Below are 23,378 nucleotides of genomic sequence, written 5' to 3'. Positions count from 1 at the left end.
TGTTCCAAATTGCAAAAGAAGTCTCCCCCAATTTCCCTAAGAGTAGGGGAAGAAATTTTGCATTGGTGGGTACATGGACTCTGGGGAGCTGGGTGCTCAACTATGGCACTGATCTTCATCCACAGCTGAGCGCGAGCCCAGGAACAAGGACTCTGCAGCCACACCCCAGTCGAGGCCAAGCTGTGACAGGTAGCCGGCTGCCCCTGTGTTCCCTGTTCCTCCTGGGTACACCCGATGATGACAGTCCCTTTCCCACAGGGATGCAGAGAAGCCAAGTGAGGGGCCCACAGAAGGGGTCAGTGGGCACCCAGCTGTCATCAACCACTGCCACCATCTTTTAGTAGAGTCATGATTTTAAATACCAACCTCATCTTTCCTCCAGGCTACCTGGCCTGTCCTTCAGTGCTCCTGGCCTTACACCAAAATGTGGGTGGCTGGACCACCGGGAGCATCCCCCGTGGGTAATGCCAGGTCTCATGCTGATGTCAAATATCTAGGGCACGTTTTGCGAGAATGATTTTATTTTTAAGCATCGTATATACATTTATAAGTGTATATCTGATGTGTTCTATGTACACAGATTAGGCAGCTCTTCAGGGACAACATTGAGTACCTACTGAAAAATAATTTTCTACAAGAATAAAGTGTGGAAGATCACAGACCAATTTAGGATACTAAAACTACACACGGACATAAAGAGCAGATTTGGCTCCAGCTTGGTACAAACCCTGGCATCTTCCTCCACTGGAGTGGAGATGTCCTGGCCACCGAGGGGATGATGGGCCTCCAGCTGCCACCTCCACAGGGCACTTAGTCTCCTTGCCTCACAAGAACATCAGAAAGATCCTCTGTTCCTTCTAGCTTTAGGTTCTGAGGGAAGATCAAGCCAGATGTTGGTATACTGAGAATAAAGAATCATGAAATAAAATCTAATTGCAGTGACAAGATAATGATTACAAAGAACAAGGTCTGTCCCACAGTCAGAGGACAATTAAACCACGGCAAGTGTAATTTGCATGATCAGTTGGCTCCTGGTCCTTACCACCTGCAGGGGATAAAGCAGAAAGCCAGCCTTCTCTGGCTCTGGTTCCTGCAACACCATCACTGCAAAGGGCCCATGATCTGGGCTACGCACCTTGAAGGAGCCGAGGGAAGCAGAAGGGAGGCCACCAGGATCCATGACATGCCACCTGCACCTCCTCCAGCACCCGCTGCCATACAGTCCATCTCTGCCTCAGCCGTGGCAGCCATCCTGCTCCCGTCTGCACAGGCCACCCCAACTCTCCTTCCACCCATCACCCACCTTCTCTCACCTGCATCCCAGATAGCTTTTCCCTCAGGCCTAAATAACTGTCCAAAGACTTTCCTACCTAATGTCACTAACATCCCTGACCCTGTGCACTAAGATGCGGAGCTTAGATCACACCTTGCAGGATCTCAGCTCAGCATCTGCAAGTCACTCAGGTTAAGCCCACCAGCCAGCCCTGGAGTCCATCCCCACACCCCGAGCCCCACCACACTGTGTGTCTGAGGGGAGGCTTTACCAGGGTGGTGGATGAAGAGTCCAGAGGCAGAAAGGCTAGAGAACAGCCAAGGTCACGCTCTGCTGTGAAGGGTTTTGAGAATGTTCCTCTGGGTATCTCTAAGCTCTGAGTTATCACAGACCCTACGGACTACCGTCGTAAATGTCACCGCCAATGTTACAAACTTAATCTCAAAAGTCCAAAGCCAGGCCCCAGCAAGAGCCTCAGGTCACAGCCAAATTTCAAATGCTGAGTGCACTGGGGCCCTGGAGACTTGGCCACAGCACACTGCACAAAGCCTGGGGAGGGAGCAGAGCTGGGGACAGAACAGTGGGGGCCGCAGCGACCCAGTCAGAAGTGCTGCCCGCCGTAAAGCTGCTCTCCAGGGAAGAGCAGATTTCTGGGCAGACGCTCAGCCTAGGACTGATCCTTGGACTGGGGCAATTGGGTGAAATCAGTAACACTCTTGTGTTTTTGAGATGGAGTCTCACTATGTTGCCCAATTGCCTCAAACTCCAGAGCTCAAGCTAGCCTCCCCCCTCAGCCTCCTGAGCAGTAGGGACTGGAGGCTGCTAAGCTTTTTAATGGGACTCAGAAGGGTTTCTGGGCCTGGGAGGCACCCTCTGCTCTAGGATCCTGTGTGCTGGAAGGACACATCCAGTAGATCCGCAGGTGTTTCCCTCCAAAGAGACAGGCAGGATGAGACTCTAGCCCTGCCTGACCAGGCCAGCCCAGCCATGACGCTTTTGAATGTCAGACAAGTGGCTTGCTGCTGTCAGATGGGGAATCCTCCTTAGAACCACATGCAGATTTCTTACTGGGGAAATGGTAACTATGTATCTGTTGTTTTCTTCACAAGCTTCCATCTGACATTAGATAGCTCAGAATGTATCAGGACCACAGGGAGAACTTCCCGGAGTACCTCCCACAACCTGGGGCAGGTCCAGTGTGACTGCCACCCTTCCCTTCACAGGCTTCTGAACAGGACATAGCACCTCTCCACAGAACCAGTCGCCATCCGCTGTATTCCCACCCAGCAGCCATGGGAGTTCAATGTTCCCCGGGTGATGGCCATATCCACAGGGGCTGGGTGCATCATCAGTCCCTCTTGGGAGCTAAGCTGGGTTCTTCTGTTCAGGCCTCAGTTTTGTTTTGTTTTGTTTCTGAAGTGTGGGAGACTGAACCCAGGGGTGTTCTACCACTGAGCTACATCTCCAGCCCTTTCTGTGGTTTGAGTCAGGGTCTTACCAAGTTGCCTAGCCTGGCCTTGAAGATCCACCCACTTCAGCCTCCCAAGTATCTAAGATCATTCATGGGTGTGTACCCTGTACCCAGCTCATGGCTATGGAGCAACAGGCAGCACTGCTGGTTAGCCCTGGAGACAAGCAGGGCTCAGGCCTGGCTTAGGCTCTCCTAAGCTTTTCCGGTTCTCCACTTGAAACCACAACTAGCTCTGCCAACTGGATAGTTTCCTCTTCAGTGAGGTCGTGAGCTTAGGAATGGGCAAGAGAAAAACAGGCCCAGACTCCCAGTGGCGGTGCACCTGGGGTGGGGGCAGCTGCACTACCAGGCACCCTGACCCTAAGGGGGAGCTCTCTCCAGCCTGGGCACGTAGCCAATCCTCGAGGCTCATTTCACGAGGCCAAAGGTCACATGTTGGCATGCAGGAGAGCTTGGGTGCCTCCTCCACACCCCACTTGTGCTGTCATTCCACTAAAGTCTAACGGCTCCTCCCAATCATACTTCAGTGTTCTGACCAGCACCACCCTCCAGGGTCCACCACTCCCTTGGGCAGGGCACTATCCTAAAGGAGGTTTAGAGGCTGAGGTGGTGGGACACGAGGACACCTGTGGCACCCCAGCCCAGGAGTGATGTCACCCCACATGCCATGGCCCAGCCGATAGCCCTGGCCATGCCAAAATTCATGGGTGTGGACCAGCTGGCAGGGGATCAGGATGCCAAGGGTCCAGCAGTGCCCAAGCTGTGGGCTTGAGAAGATGGCACCCTCTGCTCTCGACTCCCCAGCTGCCTAGCTGCAGCCAGTGTGGCACAACCAGGAGCCTGCTGCGCTGAGCCAGGGGCACCCGAGAACCCCCTGTTCGTGACAGAGAGCTCCTTCCCAGGCCTCCTTGCTGTGCTCAGCTCCACTCTCCTGGCCATTCCCCCATGTTTGCCCCTTCCTGAGGTGGCTTCCTGTCCCTGTCACCATGTTCCTGCTATGTCTTCCACATGTCCTGACTCTGGCTCTGAGAGGGGCTGGCTTTGAAGTGTTTAGGCATTTATGTTCCTGGGGACAGGGACTGCTCACGATTTCACCACGAGACTTCCCCGTTTGTGCCCTCAGCACTGTTTCCACTGCAGGTCAATCTGATGGCCTTTTGTGTGGATTCAGGTGTCTGGTTAATCCTCTGAATTGAAGGTGCGGTGTCATCAGGATCCCCGACCGTCGCCCATGGGAGAGCTCATGAGAAGCCCCCCACCCCCGCTCCGCGTCACAGAAACAGCACACTCAGGCTCTCCGCGCTGCGCCAGGTGACCTACCTTCTCATTGGCTAAGTGCAGGAGGCAGGCAAAGGCCAGAGGTATAGAGAGGTTCTGGGCCATGAGGGGAGGCAGGCTGGAAAAGAGGGGCAGTGTTTAGTAGGTCCCTGCTCTCTGTGGGTAGGAACGACAGACAGATACGATGACAACACTACCGAACCCAGAAACATGTCAACTGCATCGTAGAAGCAGGTTTTCTAGTTTTGTATTTGGAAATAAAATATCTTCTGTCGCACTCCAGCCACTGGCAAGGAGAAGGGGATTTTAATGTTGGTGTCCACAGTGGAGCGGACGCAGCAGCTGCTATGGAGAAACACCCATGGCAGGCTGTGAGCAGAGGGCCTTCCACAAACTGCTCTGCCAAGCACTCAGCCCCTGTGGGCCCCCAAGTTTGCCAGCACACACCTTTTCTGCAGGTCCCTTGTGAGCCCGCTCAGCATCTTCTTGTTAGCCACTTCTACCAAGACCTCTTCCTTTCTGGTTTCACTATGGTTTGCCTGACAGAAGAAGCATATTTAGAGATCAGACGTTGAAGGCTGGCTCACTTTTTTTTTTAAAATTTTTGTGATACGGCGGGGTATGGAGTCCAAGAACTCATACTCTATCGCTGAGCCACATCCCCAGCCCTTTTTATTTCTCATTTTGAGATAGGGTCTCTCTAAGTGCCCAGGCTGCCTTGAAGATCCTCCTGCCTCAGCCTCCCAAGTGCTGGGATTACAGGTGTGCACCACCGTGCCCAGCCATAGTTTGGATCTTAATGTTCACCCGAAGGTCAAAGTGTTAATATTCCCAGGTTCACTCTACTGGAGATGGTGGAGACTTTCAGAGAGGGGCCAGTGGGAGACCTTCAGGACTTTAGGACATGCCTTTGAAGGACACTGGAATCCTAAGCCCTATTCTTTCTCTTGTTCACATTCCAGCCACAAGGTGAGAGGTCTGCTCCATCATATGCCTGGCCCTGATACGCGACCATGACCCAAAGCAATGGGGCCAACCCACCATGGACAGAACCTCTAAAACTGAGTCAAAAGAAAACCTGTGTCTTCACAAGTTGATTATCTCAAGCATGTTACAATGGTGAAAAACTGACTAACACAGTGAAACTTTTGGATATATTCACAACTACATACATTTTTCACTTCTCAGCAAGGAGAAGGTATGAAAAGGAGGCTGAATTCGTAGGGTTCAGAATATTCCCTGAGCAAGCAAGACCCAGAAACGGAGGAAAGCAGTCTAGCTGAGAGTTAAACTGACCTGGACCAAGTTAATCAAGGCTTCAATTTGATCTCAAGGAGAAACAGAATCTGACAGCATAATTATTTTTCTACTACTTTCCCACCAAGAATACATTCCCTAAATCAGAAGTATAAGATCAGGGATGGGGCTATTGCTCAGTGGTAGAGCTCTTGCCTATCATGTGTGAGGCACTGGGTTTGATCTTCAGCACCACATTAAAAAAATAAATAAATAAAATAAGAGTATTATGTCCATCTGCAACTTTAAAAAGTATTAGATCAAAATATTGAATAGCACCTGAAATATGGTTATGATTCATCCTCCCAAAAGGTCACATTTCAACCTAAATTGCTGCCAGCAGTGAATGGATGCTCATTTGCTCATCTTGGCAGCACTGGCCAATGGCTACACAGCTGCTATGTGACAGCCACATCCCAGGGGCCAGCTTGCCCTCTGAACTGCCTTTTGTGTGGCCTGTTTGGGTCCACTTTATTCACAGGTGTGAGGTCTTCCCTGTGCTCTCAGCGCATCTCTGCCGCGAAACCACTGACCACTCCCAAGCATCCTGGAGCCACAGAGCACCGTTACCTCTGCGTCTGCCTCCTTACTGGAGAACTCTGTCAGCAATCGCCACATGTTCTGCTTCAACTTCTTCATGTCCATCTTTTTGGCAGTCTTGGCATAATGAATTTCAATTTTATTTACCTGAAATAAGCACATGACAAAGTAAAACTAAGCAGAAGATAAAATTTATAAGCTGGGCACAGTAGAATATGCCTGTAATCCCAGTTTCTTGGGAGGCTGAGGCAGGATTGCAAATAAGTACCAGGCCAAACCTGGTCAACTTAGTGAAACCCTATCTCAAAAAATAAAAAGGGCTGAGGGTGTAGCTCTGTGGCAGAGCACCCCTGGGTTCAATCCCTACTCTGCAGGGAATGCGGGGGGACAAATTTACTATCAGTTTACTGCAAAAATAAGTCTGATAGCCAGGCATGGTGGTGCACACCTGTAATCCCAGCGGCTCGGGAGGCTGAGACAGGAGGATCATGAGTTCAAAACCAGCCATAGCAAAAGCGAGGTGCTAAGCAACTCAGCAAGACCCTGTCTCTAAATAAAATACAAAATAGGGCTGGGGATGTGGCTCAGTGATCGAGTGCCCCTGCGTTCTATCCCTGGTACCACCCCCCCCCCAACCCCCAGCCAAGAAAAACAAAACAAAACAAAAAAAACCCCACCAAGTCTTGTGTTCAAATAAAGCAGGAATCCAGTTTTGCCTAGTTATAGAGTCCTCTTTGGACACGGTAAGACCCAGTCCCTCAAGTCAAAGCCAAATTCTTTTCAATCAAGACTAATCTACATGGGTAGACACATAAACAACATGATAAAGCAAGGGAACAATCGCCTCAAACAAACTAAGATACTCCAATAACAGAATCCATTGACACCACCGTGGAAGAAACGTCAGGGAAGGAGTTTACAATGTATAGAGTTAAACTGGTCTGCAAGATAAAGGACGGCATAAAAAATGAAATCAGAGAAAATACAGGAAGAGAAAGATCACTTCGGTAAAAAGGCAAAGATTGTGGGACAAAAAAAAAATCCCCAAAAGACAAAAAACGCAGAAATCCTTGAAATGAAGAAAACCATAAGCCAAATGAAGCCAAATTAAAAATTCAATAGAAAGCATTACCAACAGACTAGACCACTGGAAGACAGAACCTCAGGCAATGAAGACAAAATATGTAATCTTGAAAACAGAGTTGACCATGGAGAGAAGATGTTAAGAAACCATGAACAGAACTTCCAAGAACTATGGGATAACATGAAAAGACCAAATTTAAGATTTATGGGGACAGATGAAGACGTGGAGACACAAACTAAAGGAACGTACAGTCCTACAATGGGGGAAACCTTTTACAAAGGGGGAACCAATTCATATCTCAGCTGATTCTCAACCCAGACCCTCAAAGCTAGGGGGTCCTGGAATAACATATACCAAGCTCTGAAAGAAAATGAATACCAACTAAGAATTCTATATCCAGCAAAATAGGGCTTCAGATTTAAAGATGAACTAAAACTTTCCATGGTAAACAAAAATTAAAAGAATTTGCAACTAAGAAGCCTGCACTACATAACATTCTCAACAAAATATTTCATGAAGATGAAGTTAAAAAAAAAAAAAAAAAAAAAAAAAAAACAGTGAAAACCAGCAAAGGGAAGAACTACACAATCAACCACAGGAGAAACTAATTAAAAACAAAAACTAGAAATAAACCCAATGACCAGGAATATAAATCATATCGCAATCATAACTTTAAATTTTAATGGTCCAAACTCATCCATCGAAAGACACAGACTGGAAGATTGGATTAAAAAAAGATCCAGGACTGGGGCTGCAGCTCAGTGGTAGGGCACTTGCCTAGTACTTGTGAGGCACTGGGATTGATTCTCTCCACCACATAAAACTAACTAACAATGTATTGTGTCCATTTACAACTAAAAAATACTTAAAGAGTATAACCTTGTTAGAGTTAGGTTTAGGAAAAAAAAAAAAAAAAAGACCCAACAATATGCTGTCTCCAAGAGACTCACCTCATAGGCAAAAACTAAAGGTGACAGAAGGGAAAAACCCTATCACTCACATGGACTTCGTAAACAGGCAGGGTCTCTATCCTCACATCAGATAAGTGGACTTCAAGCCAAATTTAATCAGAGGGGACAAAGAAGGACATTTCATACTGCTTATACATCAACAAGACATAACAATTGTAAATATTTATGCCCCAAACAATGGAGCATCTACATACATAAACACAAATCCTTCTCAATCTCAAGAATCAAATGGACCACAACACAATAATACTGGGTGACTTTAACATGCCTCTGTCACCACTGGATAGATCCTCCAAACAAAAACTAAATAAAGAAGTTATATTAGTAAAAAATACAATTGATAATTTAGACTTAACAGACATATGTGGACTATTTCATCCATCAATGACTAAATACACTTTCTTCTCAGCAGCACACAGATCCCTCTCTAACACAGACCATGTTACCTAAACTATCACATATGCTGGCATGCAATAGTAATATTACCTTAACATATTTTTAGCATCTATAGGCTATTTTGAAAGCTCCCTTTCCGTTGATATAAATTTTTATGTTTTTGCTTTTTTCTTAATTAGACTTGTTTGATTTTTATCAAATTTTAGCTGTATTATTTCTTCTCTATTCCATATATTTCTGTTCCTATTCTTTTTTCTTTTTAAATACTGAGTTTTACTCATTTATTTCTATGTGGTGCTGAGGATGGAACCCAGTGCCTCACATGTGCTGGGCAAGCACTCTGCCACTGAGCTTCAGCCCCAGTTCCTATTCTTATTTTTTCCTTTCTATTACATAATTTGACTGTTATTCTAGCTTTTTATACAAGTACTTCAAATTACAAATGTTCATCTGAGTACCGTTTCATCCCAGAAATACTTATATTTTAAGCCTTAATTATCACTTACTTCAAAGCACTTTTTATTGACTTTTCTTACATTTTCTTCCTTGACCTCTTAATATAAGTGTGCCATTTAATTTTGAAAAAGTTGACATGTGGGGGTGGGGTACTATAGATCCTAAAGTGATTGATTTTTATTTTTTATTTTTTTTAATTTTTAATTTTTTTTTTTTAAAGAGAGAGTGAGAGAGGGAGGAAGAGTGAGAGAGGGAGGGGGAGAGGGAGAGAGAGAGGGAGAGAGAGAGAGAGAGAGAGAGAGAGAGAGAGAGAGAAGAGAGAGAGAGGTTTTTAATATTTATTTTTTAGTTATTGGCGGACACAACATCTTTGTTTGTATGTGGTGCTGAGGATCCAACCCGGGCCGCACGCATGCCAGGCGGGCGCGCTACCGCTTGAGCCACATCCCCAGCCCGATTGATTTTTAATGTAATAAATCATGCAAGAAACAGTCCACATGATTTCAAGTTTTAAAAAAAATAATGGAAATGCTTTTTATATTGATTGTATTGGTTATATACAAGTCAAAACTGATCAAACTGCATACTTCAAATATGTGCATTTATTGTTCTTCAATTTTACCCCAATAAAAGAAAAACAAATAAACAAAAGGCTAATCTACATTGGGGGAAGGAAAAGGGAAGCATTACGAATTAAAATCCATTATCATGCACATATAAGTTTGTAGGGATGAACCCAACACTATGTGTAACTTTATAAGGCTCTGATAGAAAAAGAAAGAAAAGAGCCGGGTACAGTGGGGCACGCCTATAATCCCAGCGGCTCAGGAAGCTGAGGCAGGAGGATCACAAGTTCAAAGCCAGCCTCAGCAAGGCAAGGTGCTAAGCAACTCAGTGAGAACCTATCTCTAAATAAAATACAAAGTAGGGCTGAGGATGTGGCTCAGTGACCAAGTGCCCCTGAGTTCAATCCCAGATACCCATCCCCCCCAAAAAATAAAAACAGTCAATCTCAAAGCATTAAAAAAATTAAAAAAGACTAATCTACATTACCACTAACCTGTAATTCCAGTACAGAGACACGTGGGTCAGAAATTAACAGATGCACAAGCCAGCCACCCGCCCCCCCCCCCCAGATAAGAGCACAGCATGGGGCGATTTAATTTAATGTGACAAGAGGTGACAAGACTTTAGGGTCCACACAGCTATCCCCCTGTATATGCAGTCTGCAGCCTTCACTCACATGCTCCACTGGGTGATCAGCTTACTAGACTTGAGGAACTGGGGCATGGCTCAATGGCAGAGCATTGGCCCCGGGTCTCACCCCAGCACCACAGACACAAACAATAACAAAGTAAAAGTAAATAAATATTAGAAATCAATTAAAGAAAAGGAATTCAGAGAAAAGTATGCTGGAGAAACCTATTTGGCACCAGCTTGTTCCTTAGGACCCTAAAGACTCTGTCATTCAGAGAGCCTCAGGTTGTAAATGAAAATGGGGGAAAAAAAAAAAAAATCAAGCCCAGGCTGATGTGATTCATGTAAAGAAGCAAATTAGGAGATGGGGGTGTTGCTCAGTGGTAGAGTACTGGGTTCGATCCTCGGCACCATCAATCAATCAATCAATCAATCAAAAATAAAAGTATTGTGTTCATCTACAACTATGTGTGTGTGTATATATATATATATATAAAAAGATGGTGGGGATATAGCTCAGTTGGTAGAGTGTTTGCCTTACATGCACAAGGCCCTGGGTTCAATCCCCAGCACCACCAAAAAAATAAAAATAAAATAAAGGTATTATGTCCATGTACAACTTAAAAAAAAAAAAAAAAAAAAAGCAGCAGCAGCATTATTAAGTAGATTTCAGACACACAATTCACTTCTCAACTGCTTCGCCTCACCTTCTGAGGCTCAGCCACCAGGTTGGACTCCCCATACGTTGTGATATCTGCTTCATGACCTTCAGAAGCATCTTCGTTTTCTTGTGATGTCTTAGGTGTGTGGCAGGGATCGGATATTTGGTCAAAGGTCCCAACGTCTCCTGAACATAAGTCATCTGACTCTTCATAATCACTGTCAGCAGCCTGGACAAGGAAAAAGCTCTTCAAGTTTAGGGGAAATGTCTGGGGCATAGAAACAGCCCTGAAACAGATTCCTCATGAGGGAAGCAAGAACTAGTCGAGAAGTGGTGAAGCAGGTCACGTCAGGACAGACCTCTAGCTCCTTCCTGTTTCACACAAACCCTGCTAGGGACATGTCTCTTATCAGCCTAAGACCCCCAGAGCAGGAGTTCAATATCACATGGCCGTGGTGCCCCTGTAGCATCCAGCCAACATAGGACTCCATTTTACAGAAAGCACCCTGGAACGCTGAAGGCATGATCTGTAACCCTCCCAACATAACATAGGGAGGGGGGGCGGGGGGTAGCTCAGGGGCAGAGGGACCACTTAGCATGGATGAGCCCCTGGATCTCATCCCCAGCAACGCCAAAAACAAAAAACAAAAAACAGTGGGGGGTGGTGAGATGGGAAGAAAGCACCCTTCACTTAGAAGCAAGGACAGAGCTGTCCCCCCTTTACCTGGAGTCCAGGACAAAAGTTGGAGGTGTCATTAGGGTTGTTGTAATCATAGTCTTCAATTTCTTCATAATGCTCAGTCTCTGCCTTCTGGCCTGGGGCCATCTTTAGTAACTAAAATTAAAAAAGAACAAATTCAAAATCAAGTCCTAGAAAGGCAGCTAATACACCAGGTTGGAGAAATAAAGTTTGCATCCCATGCTCCATCTCCTATAATTCCCTGGTTCTAGAGCTAGAAGGGCCCTGACAGTTCCCCTAGTCCGGCAACTCTCAACTGCCACATCCAGCCTGGGGCACAGGGCTCAGAGCCTCCAATCCAATAGGAGGAGCTCCACTTCTGGTCTGCAATTATGTCTTCTGCACAATTTTATCAAAAAAAAAAAAAAAAAAAAAAAGGTTCTTCACTAAAAACAAAAGTTGGAAACCCTGCCTGCAGATTTCTGAAAGAATAATCTTGGTATGGCTGCACGAATGGTGCGTCTACACCGTGTACAACCTGAGAACTTAAATGCCGCACTCCGTTTATGTACGATGAACTGAAATGTATTCTGTGTCATATACAACTAAGTAGAACAAATTAAAAAAAAAAAAAAAGAATAATTCTGAGAGAAAACATATGATCACAGTTCACAGGCAGCCTGACCCACCCTGGAGGGCAACCCTGCTCCCTAGACAGCAACAGCGAGAAGCATCTGGCTCTTTCCCTGACTGCATCCACAGGATCTTGCTCAGCCTTCCGGAACTTCACAGAACGGGGCCTCCTTTGTTGGAAATACCAGTGGACCACAGCCTTCCCAACCCCTGGTCTTTACACCAGTGGTTTTCAGCTGGGATATATGTCTCTCAGGTGAGAAAAATGCTGGGGGAGGTGTGTTCAGTTTACAAAAGCACACTGAATATTTTAGTGTAATTCTATACTTTGAAAACATCCACAAAAACTCAAGTGTTTTTGTTATACAATCCAAAAATTATATTAAATGACAAAATATTTACTGAGTTAAGAAACGCCCACTTTCTTGCACTGTCCCTCACATGACACAACTGCTACATCCTTCTCCACTTAGAACACCCCCCCTTTGGGCACAGCTGGCCTGTCCCTGCCAAGCTTCCAGGGCGTAAGAGTCCTTTTCCTGGGGGGCTCTGCTGGGAAGAGGGGAGATCTTCATCGCCTGTTACTCTGTGCACCAGGGAATGGATTCCTGAGGATGGGCAGGAACACAGGCTCTTTCCTCTATAAGAAATAATTATGGAGAAAAACAAAACAGCAAACGGTCCTCAAGAATGGTGACTTCCTTCTTCACTCTTCTCCACTCTTCCCCAGTTGCTTCCGGGACCTGAGGCATGCTGAACCCCGCCCCCAGCCTCCCCACTGTCACCACTCTGCTCCTTTCTGTGTGTGTAAGAACATTTCTGCTGAGTGGACAATAGTGACCAGAAAAAAAAAAATTGGGCTGGGGATGTGGCTCAAGCGGTAGCATGCTCGCCTGGCATACGTGCGGCCTGGGTTCGATCCTCAGCACCACATACAAACATAAATGTTGTGTCCGCTGAAAACTAAAAAATAAATATTAAAAATTTCTCTCTCTCTCTTAAAAAAAAAAAAAGAAAGAAAAGAAAAATACATCATGGCTGGCCTGTAAAAGCAGAATGTGAGACATCAGTGGATTCAGGGAAATACATGTACATGTATACGTAACACTGAGGTTGTAGAGAAACAGGCAAAAAAGGAAACTACAAACTGCTCCTACTACTGACATCACTAGAGAAGGACAATCAGGAATGCAGGTGGGCAGAGGGGCAAATGAAATGAAGCTTTGAATGGCCACTGCTGGGTTCCCCTGACCACAAGGGCATGCATTTGTCACTAACACCATGAGAAAAGCCATACGTAAATAATGTGGAGAGAAAGCCAAGCACAACCCAGGTGGTCCAGAGGTGCTGGGAACAGTCAGGGCAGAATGTGTAGCCCTAGGGAACTTCCTAGGGATGTGGCCCCAGGTGGCATCATGGCTGTGCTGCTACACCTGGACCACGAGCAAGGCAACGTGGACTGCACAGAGTACCTGCAGGGTGGATCCGAACTCCAACAAGAGCACAAGAGCATGGAGAAACAAGAATTTCTGAACCCCGCCATGACTCCCCATTGCTCGCCCCACGCGCTATTCTGCGCTCGACCTAAGCAGGCATCTCCATGTTGGGACCTCTGCTGTCCACGGAAATGCAATAGCTGGGGAAAGAAATCCCCAGTCTTGTGATTCTGGTTTTGTGATTCTCCATGTACTTGACAGAGCTTGAGAAAAGGCTTCCATATACGTGCCTGAACGGCCCCAAGATATGGCTTCCGCAAACACAAAGAATAACTCCCCAGCAACGGGGCACACATACCTAATGGGGTACTGTTTCTGTAACTAGGGTAACAGGGCTCTGTTTCTGTGGCTGGGGTGCCTAGGCTACCCCAACCTGGGGGACTCTCCGATCTCTGATTGGCCCCTGCCTTTGCCCCCGCCTCCTTCTCCTCTCTCTATATAAGTCCTCTCTCTCCACAATAAACTGAGTTTCTGCGCCATCTCGGCTGACTCAACTTCCGACTCGGTGTGATTTTTGCCAGGCTGGGTTGCGACACTTACCCTCTCGCTCAGCCCGGAGACACTCACTAGCTGGTCTAGTGATTCTCCTCAACCTCTGTCGGAAGGTAGGTTCCGACATCTCCAGACTTTGGTGTGCATCTCCCCCACAGGCCCCTCACCCACCCATCTCTGAGGCACTGCCAACTGCCCCACCCATCACTGGCCACTGAGGGCCCTCAGGAGGCTTGATGCTGACCGTGGCTGCAGGCTGCCGACGGTGGTCTTACCCTTAAGCCTGGTTTGAGGTGTAGCTGGACCAGCGTGTCGATCTTGTAGTGGAAATCTGTAGGAAGAGTGGTGGCTCTCCAGTTTTGGTTCTCCAAAGTGGACTTGGTCAGAACAGTCGCAGCCTATTAATTTAAAAAATATATAAATCTTGTTTTTAGGCATTTTTATTTTATTTTATTTTTAAAGAGAGAGAGAGACAGAGAGAGAGAGAGAGAGAATTTTTTAATATTTATTTTTTAGTTTTTGGCGGACACAACATCTTTGTTTGTATGTGGTGCTGAGGATCGAACCCGGGCCGCACGCACGCCAGGCGAGTGCGCTACCGCTTGAGCCACATCCCCAGCCCCTTTAGGCATTTTTAATAATGGTCAAATATCTTTTTGTGATTGTTTTGTTTGGGTTTTTGGCACTGGGGATTTAATCCAGGGATGCTTTTACCCTTGAACTACATTCCCAGCCCTTTTTTCATTTTGAGACAAGGTCTTACTAAGTTGCTGAGGCTGGCCTGGAACTTGCCATCCTCCTGTCTCAGCCTCTGGAATTGCTGGGATTATAGGCGTGCACTACCACACCAGTTTCTTTTTGGTTTTCTTGAAAAAACTTAGGAAGGGCTGGGCAGCATTAATCTACCATCAGAGAGCCCCTGGTTCTGTATAAAGTAGTTTTTGATAGACATTATTCTCTTTACTCTAAACTCAATTCTTTCTGCCACTGAGTTTGGATCTATTTCTCAACAGTCCCTTCAAGGAACAAAGAATGAAACTATTTAACAGTTAAATTTATAATAAGTTTTCAAAATCACATCAAAAACAGAAAGAGGAGTGCAAATAATAATTTAAGAAAACACAACGCCAGCAAATCCAACACAAACCTTTGTTTTTCGAAAGTATACATCAAAATCAATATCATCATCAAAGTCCATTTCAAAATCTTTCTTTGAATTCCTCTTCTTGTTCTCTGATCGGGAAACAGCATCTTCTATACAAAACACAGATGTCAATGTCACCTGTGGCCAAATCATTTCATCTTACAAACTCTATGGATAGTCTTATGGCATCTGCAAATGACATCTTATCTGCAAATGACATTGTAACTGCAGTCAGAATACTCACTCACACAGCTCATTTCTATCCTAAACTTAGAATTTGTGTTTTGGTTAACACATCCAAAATGTATGCTAAGTTCCTTCCAATCCACAAGGCCAAACACAGAAGGCTGGCAGGCGCTTCGAGGGCTGCACAGGGCCTGGTGGTTATTCTGCTGTGTGCAATCATGCCAACACTAGCAGGCAGAGCGACATCCCGAGCCCAGCTTTCCTGACATGGTAATCACTCTCCCCATGGAGTCCCAGTTCCTTGTGCAGGCTGGCCATAAGCCACCTCCTCTCCCTCCAGCCCTTTCTGTGAACCCTTCATCCCAGGCCAGGCCAGCTGCCTGCAACCAGGAGGCTGGCTCCTCCGTGTGTTTCCACAGCTCGTTGGGAGGCAATGAAGACAGTGCTTGACATTTCCTTTCCTTGGCTAGTGCTGAGCAGCTGCCATCTACTCTGCATCTTGTCTTAAAGTTCCACCTAGGAGTACGCACGTTTGTGTTGAGGTCTAAAGCGCCAGTGATCTGGGCCAGCCCACATCTTCATGGTCCGGGGACTAAAATAGGAATATTCTCCAGGTTTCATGGAGAGAAGAGGGCACATGGTCTGGATGTCTCCGTCCCCAAGGGAAATCATTTCTTCCCTGTAATGCACATGAAATCTTATTTGCACAACAATGGTACATGCAGTACAATGCTGTATTTACATACAAAGCAGGTCCTTGGAGACACACTTTTCTGCAAATGAGCATTTCTAGGGCTAAGTCCAATATAAACACTTCATCATTAACAATCCCTTAGTTTTATTTCAAGTGCTTCTGCTTCTCTTACTTTAATAATATATACATATTTTTAATATTTGTATCTATATAAGAGTTTCATAAATGCTAACCTACTCCTTTGAGAGACCATCACACAGAAGTACAGAGAAATCAAGTTTCTATACACAACAATGCAGCTGGCATAATGCCAGAGCAGGGAGCTGATCTGCCAGCTGAACCTGCCTTGGGGTCTTTGCACACACAAGGCTTCCTGCCGTGCAAGATGACCAGCGTTTGTTAATTCTTCACCATTAACCAGCGTTCAGGAGACACTGCTGTGCTCCTACTCACAGTGAAAGAAATGTTATTCCAATTTACTTTTAGCCCCACAAAAGCTTGGGCGACCCCCTCCATAACCTGTTAGTTCACACAGCTTTACTCTTGTCTGTATGGGGTGGGTCTACGTGTCCTGCCAACATGGCAGTGTGGGTTGGTTTGGTTTTTCACCTTTGGAAGAGGACTAAATATGTGAGAGAGCTTTCTCAGGGCTCCGTAGGGCCGGGAAGCATTCAGTGCTGACGCACTACCCTCCAACAGTAAAGGTAGCCAGGAGGCTTCAGACCTGGCTTTACACTAGTGTCGAACCATTCTCTTTTAAAATAAGCCCTGAAGAGTACGTGAATAAAAGCTTTAAGTGGACATTAGCCTTATATTCACAATCTTTAAAAAAATATAGGAAACTGTATTCACATATTTATCATGTATTTAAAACTTAATTTAAAAAATTAAACTTGCTGGGTGCAGTGGCCATACCTGTAATCCCAGAGACGTGGGAGGCTGAGGCAGGAGGATTGCAAGTTCAAGGCTAGTCTCAGCAATTTAGCAAGACCCTAAGCAACTTAGTGAGCCCCTACCTCAAAAATCAACAATTTAAAAGGGCCAGGGAGGGCTGGGGTTGTGACTCAGCAGTAGAGCACTCGCCTCACATATGCGAGACCCTGGGTTTGATCCTTACCACCACGTAAAAATAAATAAGTGAGGGCTGAGGATGTGGCTCAAGCGGTAGCGCGCTTGCCTGGCATGCGTGCGGCCCGGGTTCGATCCTCAGCACCACATACACAACAAAGATGTTGTATCCGCCGATAACTAAAAAATAAATATTAAAACTCTCTCTCTCTCTCTTAAAAAAATAAATAAATAAATAAGTGAAATAAAGGTATTGTGTCCAACTACAACTAAATATTAAATAATAATATAATATTAAATATTAAATAAATATTAAATATTAAAAGGGGGGGCAGGGTTATGAGATATGGCTCAATGGTAAAGTGCCCTGGGTTAAGGCCCTAGTACCCCCCCAAAAAAATTAAATTAAAAAAATTACATGTCTAGTGTGTCTAGTTATAAGTTTGTGCTGCACAAACCTGCTGCCTCGCTTATCATCAAGTAACGAATGTGCTGTATGATCAACTCTAGGCAGAAAGTGCTTCAGGAGCATCTCCTGGACATTCTGCTGCTAGTTTTGGTGTTGGACATTTACAGGAAAGGTTATGGGGAACTTGGCTCCCTTCCAGAGAGTCTGGACCACGGCTGCACAGAGACCCGAGGGCTCCCTGAGCTCACTCACTCAACAATTCCTTCACCCTGCTGTCCGGCCTCATCATGCAGCAATTGACCACCAAGCCCATGGTCTGCCCATTTCTCAAGGCCTGCCCCTCTGAACTTCTCCAACCCCTCTAGGAAGACTCTCTCTGGCTCCTCCTCCAACATCTGGGTCTCCTTCCCTGCAGCCCTAGTCGGTCCTACCAGCAGCAGGCTGAAGGGCTCCTCCCACTGGGAAGAAGCGCACGGCCAGCCTTGGCTGCGCCTCACTCTTCCACACACAGTACGCGCGCTCTGGATCAGCACTGGCTAGGTCTGCGGCCACTGTCGGCACATTCTACAAGCACACCGCCGCAGAGGGGCCAGCTGGAGAGCACGCAGCCCCACTGTGCAGAAGGAGGGGTCACCGAGCTGCTCACAAGCACCCAGTGCTTTCACAGGTGAGTCCTTGGCAGTGGCTGTGCAGAAAGCTCTGCTTCTGACTCGGGCATAGCTGTTGCCACCCACACCACCCACGGGCATCCCACCTGACAAGGTGTTTACCATTCAGCCCCGCTCCGCCACTCGAGCTGGAGGCCCTTGAAGACCTCTGGGCACACTGCAGAACCCTGAGTGCACAACAGTCACCTGGAGAGGTGTCTGATGCAGTGATTCCCTGTCAGGTGGTCTGCAGTGGAGCCTGCCACCCAGAGCTCACTGTGTACAGCAGGCATGGGACAAATGCATGGCTGGTGACCAGCTCCATCCCATTACATCACCTCAGAGTCTGTGTCCTCATCTGTAACATGGGCACAGCAGGACTTAGTGACAGGGCTGAGAAGGACTTCACTTTATTTATCGTATAAATGGTGTGACATAACACACGTGAGGCACTGGCATGCCCAATATGACTATTATCACCCAGTCCCAGCCCTTCATTTTATGGATAAGAAGTAAAAAGTCCCAGAAGGCAATGACGTTGCCATGTGACACAGCTCTCCATGGCAGGCCCAGATTTAGTCCAATCAAACACTGATGAGCTCCTGGGAAAGGCCAGACTCATGCTGAGGGGAGGGGACTGAAGGACAGAAAAAACCCAGACCAGAGCCACAGCCTCCTGCCCCCATTCACTCAGCAGGACAGTCTAAGGTTCAGTGCTGTTGTCACCATGTGAGAAACACAGCTGTTTCAGGCTTATCTTAGGATGCTTACTCAGGTAATTACAAGTCCAAATTACCAACGACCCTCCTCCTCGCCTCTGCCCTCCCCACACGGGCGCGGCTGTATTTATTCTGTCCTTCCCTTGCCCAGCCAGTCGCCTACCTGGAATGTGACTACCCAGCCCTCTCTGCGTGCCTTTTTCCATAAGCAACACATATACCTGCTTCTACCTGTCACTGATCCACAGTGACATGGCCAAAAGCTGGCCTAGGTGCAATGAGAAAGGAAGTGCCCCATCTGCTCCCAAAATGCAGGTGGTGTCGACAGACACAAGGCAGTAGCTCCCAGAGCCGGGGGGCACTCTCCAGCGCTGCATGCCCGTTCCAATCCTTACAAACTCCTGCACGTTGATTTTGTAACCAAAGTGGCTTAGCCAATACACAATGCCAGGTGTGACCTGAGTCAGCTCTGTGGCTCAGCTGATGTGTGCAGCCAGACACACCAGCTCAGCCAATCAGGGAAGAGGTCAGATGCCCCACAGAAGACCGCGAGGAAGGGGCAGCCATAGCCTGGGAATGTCTGGGACCCTGAGAGCCTTACTGGCAGCTCTGAACTTGGCAGGGCTCCTTCCAGCTCCGGAGCTCCTCATGGTCCCCAGCTGAGGTGTGCTCAGGTTCATCGTTGGCATCAAAGTTGTCCTCCAGGGGCCCATCAAGCAAGTCCCCGCAGCCACTCTCCTCCATCTCAGCATTGACATCAAATACCTGGTCATTCTTCTTAAACTTGTCTACCAGGGCTGACACAGACTGCAGGGACAAAAGAGGGCTCTCAAGCTCCCCTCATTCCTCTGGCCACCCAAATTCGCCCCTGGAAAAGGAGACATCCCACCCCCAAACTCATTTCCAGCCTTCTCCCCAGAATGCCCCCACCCCACTTCCTGGGGCCAGTGTCCTCACAGGAGAGAAACACTGAGGAAGTTTAGCCTATGCAGCAGGATGAAGCCGTACTGCTGCGGGCACATTTTGTAAAACATGAAACAGGAATCTGCAACCATCAGCTGCATGTTTGGAAAAACAGTTTTCCATGGAGATCATTTACTTTGGAAGTTGTAGTAAGTAGGCTAAAGGCAGCCGTGCTAAAAATACACAGAGGAAGCTGTACACATGACCATTTCTCAGGAAACTGCGTGCCAAGGGACTCAGCCCCAAAGAGCAGGAAATGCCTCGAGTTGACGGCTGCCTGAGAGCCCAGAGGCCACAGAACAACCACGTTCAAGAGCACATCTAGTAAAGAGTGCTCATTCATGAATGGCAGGGCGGCCACTCCAGGGAGCAGCAAGAGAACGTGTAGCGGATCCCAGAATTCACCCAGCTGCAGCAGGGTCCCATGGGGTTCTCAGCCCCACCCTGACCCACCCCAATTTTTTTCCCTAGAGAAGTGCCAAAGGAAATATTTTCTGTACTCCTGGCTAAATAAAAATGATGCCATAGTTTTGGTTCCCACGGGGCAGAACTAATCTTGGGCCATCTAACTGAAACCACAAGTGCTGGAGACACGCCCAGAGCCCTCGAAGTCCCACAGCTGACCATACCTCATTATGTGTCTCGCTGTCCCACTTTGTGAACTGGAACCCAGCCAGGGAAGGGCAGAGCTGGCCATTTTCCACACACTGCTGCAGAGGCGCTGGGAAGGACACCGAGATCAGGATTAGAGGGGGTCAAGCACATTCTTCAGTCCCTTTGGAATGACACTGAGTGGCACAGCAGGATGAGGCGGTTGCCTCACTGCTGCCCAGCAGAGGCTGGAGTGCCAGTGCTGGCTGGCTGCTGGCCTCTGGGGGTGCACGCTCCATGGAGCAAGCAGGTGCACAGGTGCATGCCCAGACCAGGGTCAGGCTACGCTGCCTTCCAGGAGTTAGTCAAACGCTGAAGAGAAACCCAAAGCACAGATGTCTGGTTATGAAATGAGCTCAGCTGGGAAACCGAACACCCTTCCTCTTTTCGTTTTTTTTTAAATACTGATTTTTTAATTATAGGTGGACATCTATTTTATTTTTACGTGGTGCTGAGGATCGAATCCAGGGCCTCACACATGGTAGGCAAGCACGATACCTTTGAGCACAACCCCAGTCCCACCCTTCCCCTTGAAAATACACCAAGTACATGAACAATCATGTAATGGTGCTTATTTTTAGTCCCAAGCTAAACTAGTTACAGATGACCTACCCCAGATCACCACAGCCCCAGCTGAGAGTATAAAGGAGGAAAAGAGATTGTTAGTCCAAAGCAGTTATACTAACTAAGCAAAATGTAGACAAAGAACAGAAAGAACAAGCATAGGGGAGCCAGCCGCAAAGCCCTTCCCAAACAGGGAGGACGGACCACATTCAACCCATAGAAACCAGCACAGGCCTGCCCTGCCCACAGTCGGCTCCCCCACTATGTCTGCAGGAGACCCCTGGATGGGGGGAGCGGGAAGGGCATTAAAACTTGCCGAGTCAGTGTAACAGGGCAGGTCAGTTCTTAGACTGCCACAGGATCTGGAACCGATTTCCAATGCCCTCTTCTCCTTGGGATCCCCTGGACTGGTAATAAACAAGAACGGGGCCTCTCTGGCTAGACAGAGTGCCTGTTAAGCTCCCTTCTCACGTTCTGTCACACTCCAGGGTGAGCCCGTGACTGTGGGAGCTTGCTGCAAACAGTGGGCCCCTGAGGTGCGGGCACACAGGGCAGAATGGCAACGGCTACTGTTCAGACTCCATGCTGGGAGGGGAACAGTGAGTGGGTCGCCAGGCACCGCCTAAAGGACACCCAATTCGGCAATGCAGAGGCACCTTACGGTAACGTAAGGAAGTGACATCAGAGTGCCATGGGCGCTCTCAGCACCGCTGTGGAGAAGCTCCTGAGAAGGCTGAAGGCCCTGGGGAAAAGCACAACTCAGACTTACCTTTGAGGTCTGTCATTTCTACCCAGCCTAAATCTGGCAACTCGAGAGGCTCTGCGGTGGAGAGGCTCTGGATGTCAGAAGGAAAGAGCAGCTCGCTCCTGTAGTCGCAGCAGTGGAGGGAGGAGAGGAACACCCCTGCAGTGCTGCACTCGTCGAATGAGGCTGCGGTCTTCTGAAACATGGGATCGACCTGAATGGGAGAACACGGACACTCAAGCATCAGCTGTGCAGCGAGAAGCAGCAGGACTCAGCATGGGACCTGCTCATCTGCAGGAGGATGCACAGGGATCAAAGTGTACAGTGGCTCCCTAACTGACCAGCTAAAGTCCCAGTTGCCCAGAAAGGGCCCTGTGTAGTCAGAGGGCTAAATGTAATCTGCTCCAGGGGATCACATGTGGTGACAGGCACATGTGTCCACCTGTTCATACACAGGACACCTGGACAGGTAACTACCAGTCACCGCCGCTCCCAACAGTTACTTCGAAAATGCCCAGTGCGAAAGAATAGTATCCCAACAAATTCTGTTAGTTCAAAAAGCCTTTGACAGGGGCTGGGGATATGGCTCAAGAGGTAGCGCACTCGCCTGGCATGCGTGCGGCCTGGGTTCAATCCTCAGCACCACATACAAACAAAGATGTTGTGTCCGCTGAAAACTAATAAATAAATATTAAAATTCTCTCTCAATCTTTCTTAAAAAAAAAAAAAAAAAGCCTTTGACAGAGCTGGTCACAAGGTTCTACTGCTGCTCTGAACAGAAATATTTCTTCTTCTTTTTTTTTTTTTTGAGATTGAACCCAGGGGTGCTTTAGCCACTGAGCCATATCCCCAGTCCTCTTTTATTTTTTATTTAGAGAGAGGATCTTGCTAAACTGCTTAGGGCCTCACTAAGTTGCTAAGGCTAGCTTTGAATTTGCTATCCTCTGCCTCAGCCTTCTGAGCCACTGCACCCACCTAACTCAATCATTTAAAAACAAACCTCTTAACTCTACTTTTCCTTCAATTTGCCACCTCTTATTCTGCTCCAGTTTGCAACAAGACTCTTCAAAACCACCACCTGTACTCAGTATCTTCCTTTGCCTCCCCCATTTGTTTTCCTGAAAGAATACTAAAAGAATAGTAACACGAATCTGTGTCACTTCCACCTCAATTCCCCAATGGATAACATTTCACAAATGCTCACAAGACACTGGCCTGTGTACAGTTACTAAGCTGTTACAGCCTCTCAGCTCAACCTTCCTTTTCTCCTCTTTCATGCAGGGCTGGAACATTTTGGCTTTGCCAGCATCTGTCAGGCTCAGCCAACAGGGGGCGCTAGAGGAAGCCTGCGAGGCTTGAACAGCCCTGTTCACCTGATGTGCCAGCAGTGCTGAGTCCAATCTGGCGTCTCTCAGACTCAGAGAGCGGGCCTACTGTGTACCCTCAGAGCTCTTAGCATGGGCCAGCAATGCCCTCCTCAGAGGTCTGGGTCCTGGGCCCCAGCCCCTCCTCCAAACCCAGAGACTGGCCCCACAGCACCCTTCCAGGAGGACCCCCCTCCAAGCGCACCAGTGGGCTCAGGCTGCCGCTGGGTCAGAGCCGTTCCCTGAAGGGCAACACTTTCTCATTTGGAGACCACACTCTCCACTGTCCTCCTACTAGGTA

At 47.5% G+C, this 23,378-nt stretch overlaps 1 protein-coding gene and 1 non-coding gene across 2 annotated transcripts in view; one reads left to right on the top strand and one right to left on the bottom strand.

Annotated features, from left to right (window-relative positions):
* Positions 1 to 535: 535 nt before the first annotated feature.
* Positions 536 to 23,378, bottom strand: part of Ncaph (non-SMC condensin I complex subunit H) — a 41,827-nt gene continuing 18,984 nt past the window's right edge. The window contains exons 7-18 of the mRNA XM_077105185.1: positions 21,738 to 21,927; positions 20,383 to 20,474; positions 19,392 to 19,597; positions 15,784 to 15,932; positions 15,071 to 15,177; positions 14,199 to 14,321; positions 11,348 to 11,458; positions 10,670 to 10,852; positions 5,889 to 6,005; positions 4,470 to 4,561; positions 4,065 to 4,140; positions 536 to 870 (exon numbers count right to left, since the gene is read on the bottom strand). Coding sequence (XP_076961300.1) covers positions 811 to 870; positions 4,065 to 4,140; positions 4,470 to 4,561; positions 5,889 to 6,005; positions 10,670 to 10,852; positions 11,348 to 11,458; positions 14,199 to 14,321; positions 15,071 to 15,177; positions 15,784 to 15,932; positions 19,392 to 19,597; positions 20,383 to 20,474; positions 21,738 to 21,927 — 1,506 coding nt within the window. The 3' untranslated portion in view covers positions 536 to 810. The remainder of the gene's footprint in view (positions 871 to 4,064; positions 4,141 to 4,469; positions 4,562 to 5,888; positions 6,006 to 10,669; positions 10,853 to 11,347; positions 11,459 to 14,198; positions 14,322 to 15,070; positions 15,178 to 15,783; positions 15,933 to 19,391; positions 19,598 to 20,382; positions 20,475 to 21,737; positions 21,928 to 23,378) is intronic.
* Trnav-uac (transfer RNA valine (anticodon UAC)) lies at positions 10,465 to 10,540 on the top strand. The gene has a single exon. It is a non-coding gene; the product is annotated as a tRNA-Val (tRNA).

This window comes from Callospermophilus lateralis, chromosome 14 (genome assembly GCF_048772815.1).
Source record: "Callospermophilus lateralis isolate mCalLat2 chromosome 14, mCalLat2.hap1, whole genome shotgun sequence".
Lineage (NCBI taxonomy): Eukaryota > Metazoa > Chordata > Mammalia > Rodentia > Sciuridae > Callospermophilus > Callospermophilus lateralis.
Note: the sequence above shows the minus strand (reverse complement) of the source record. Positions and strands in the feature narration are given on the sequence as shown.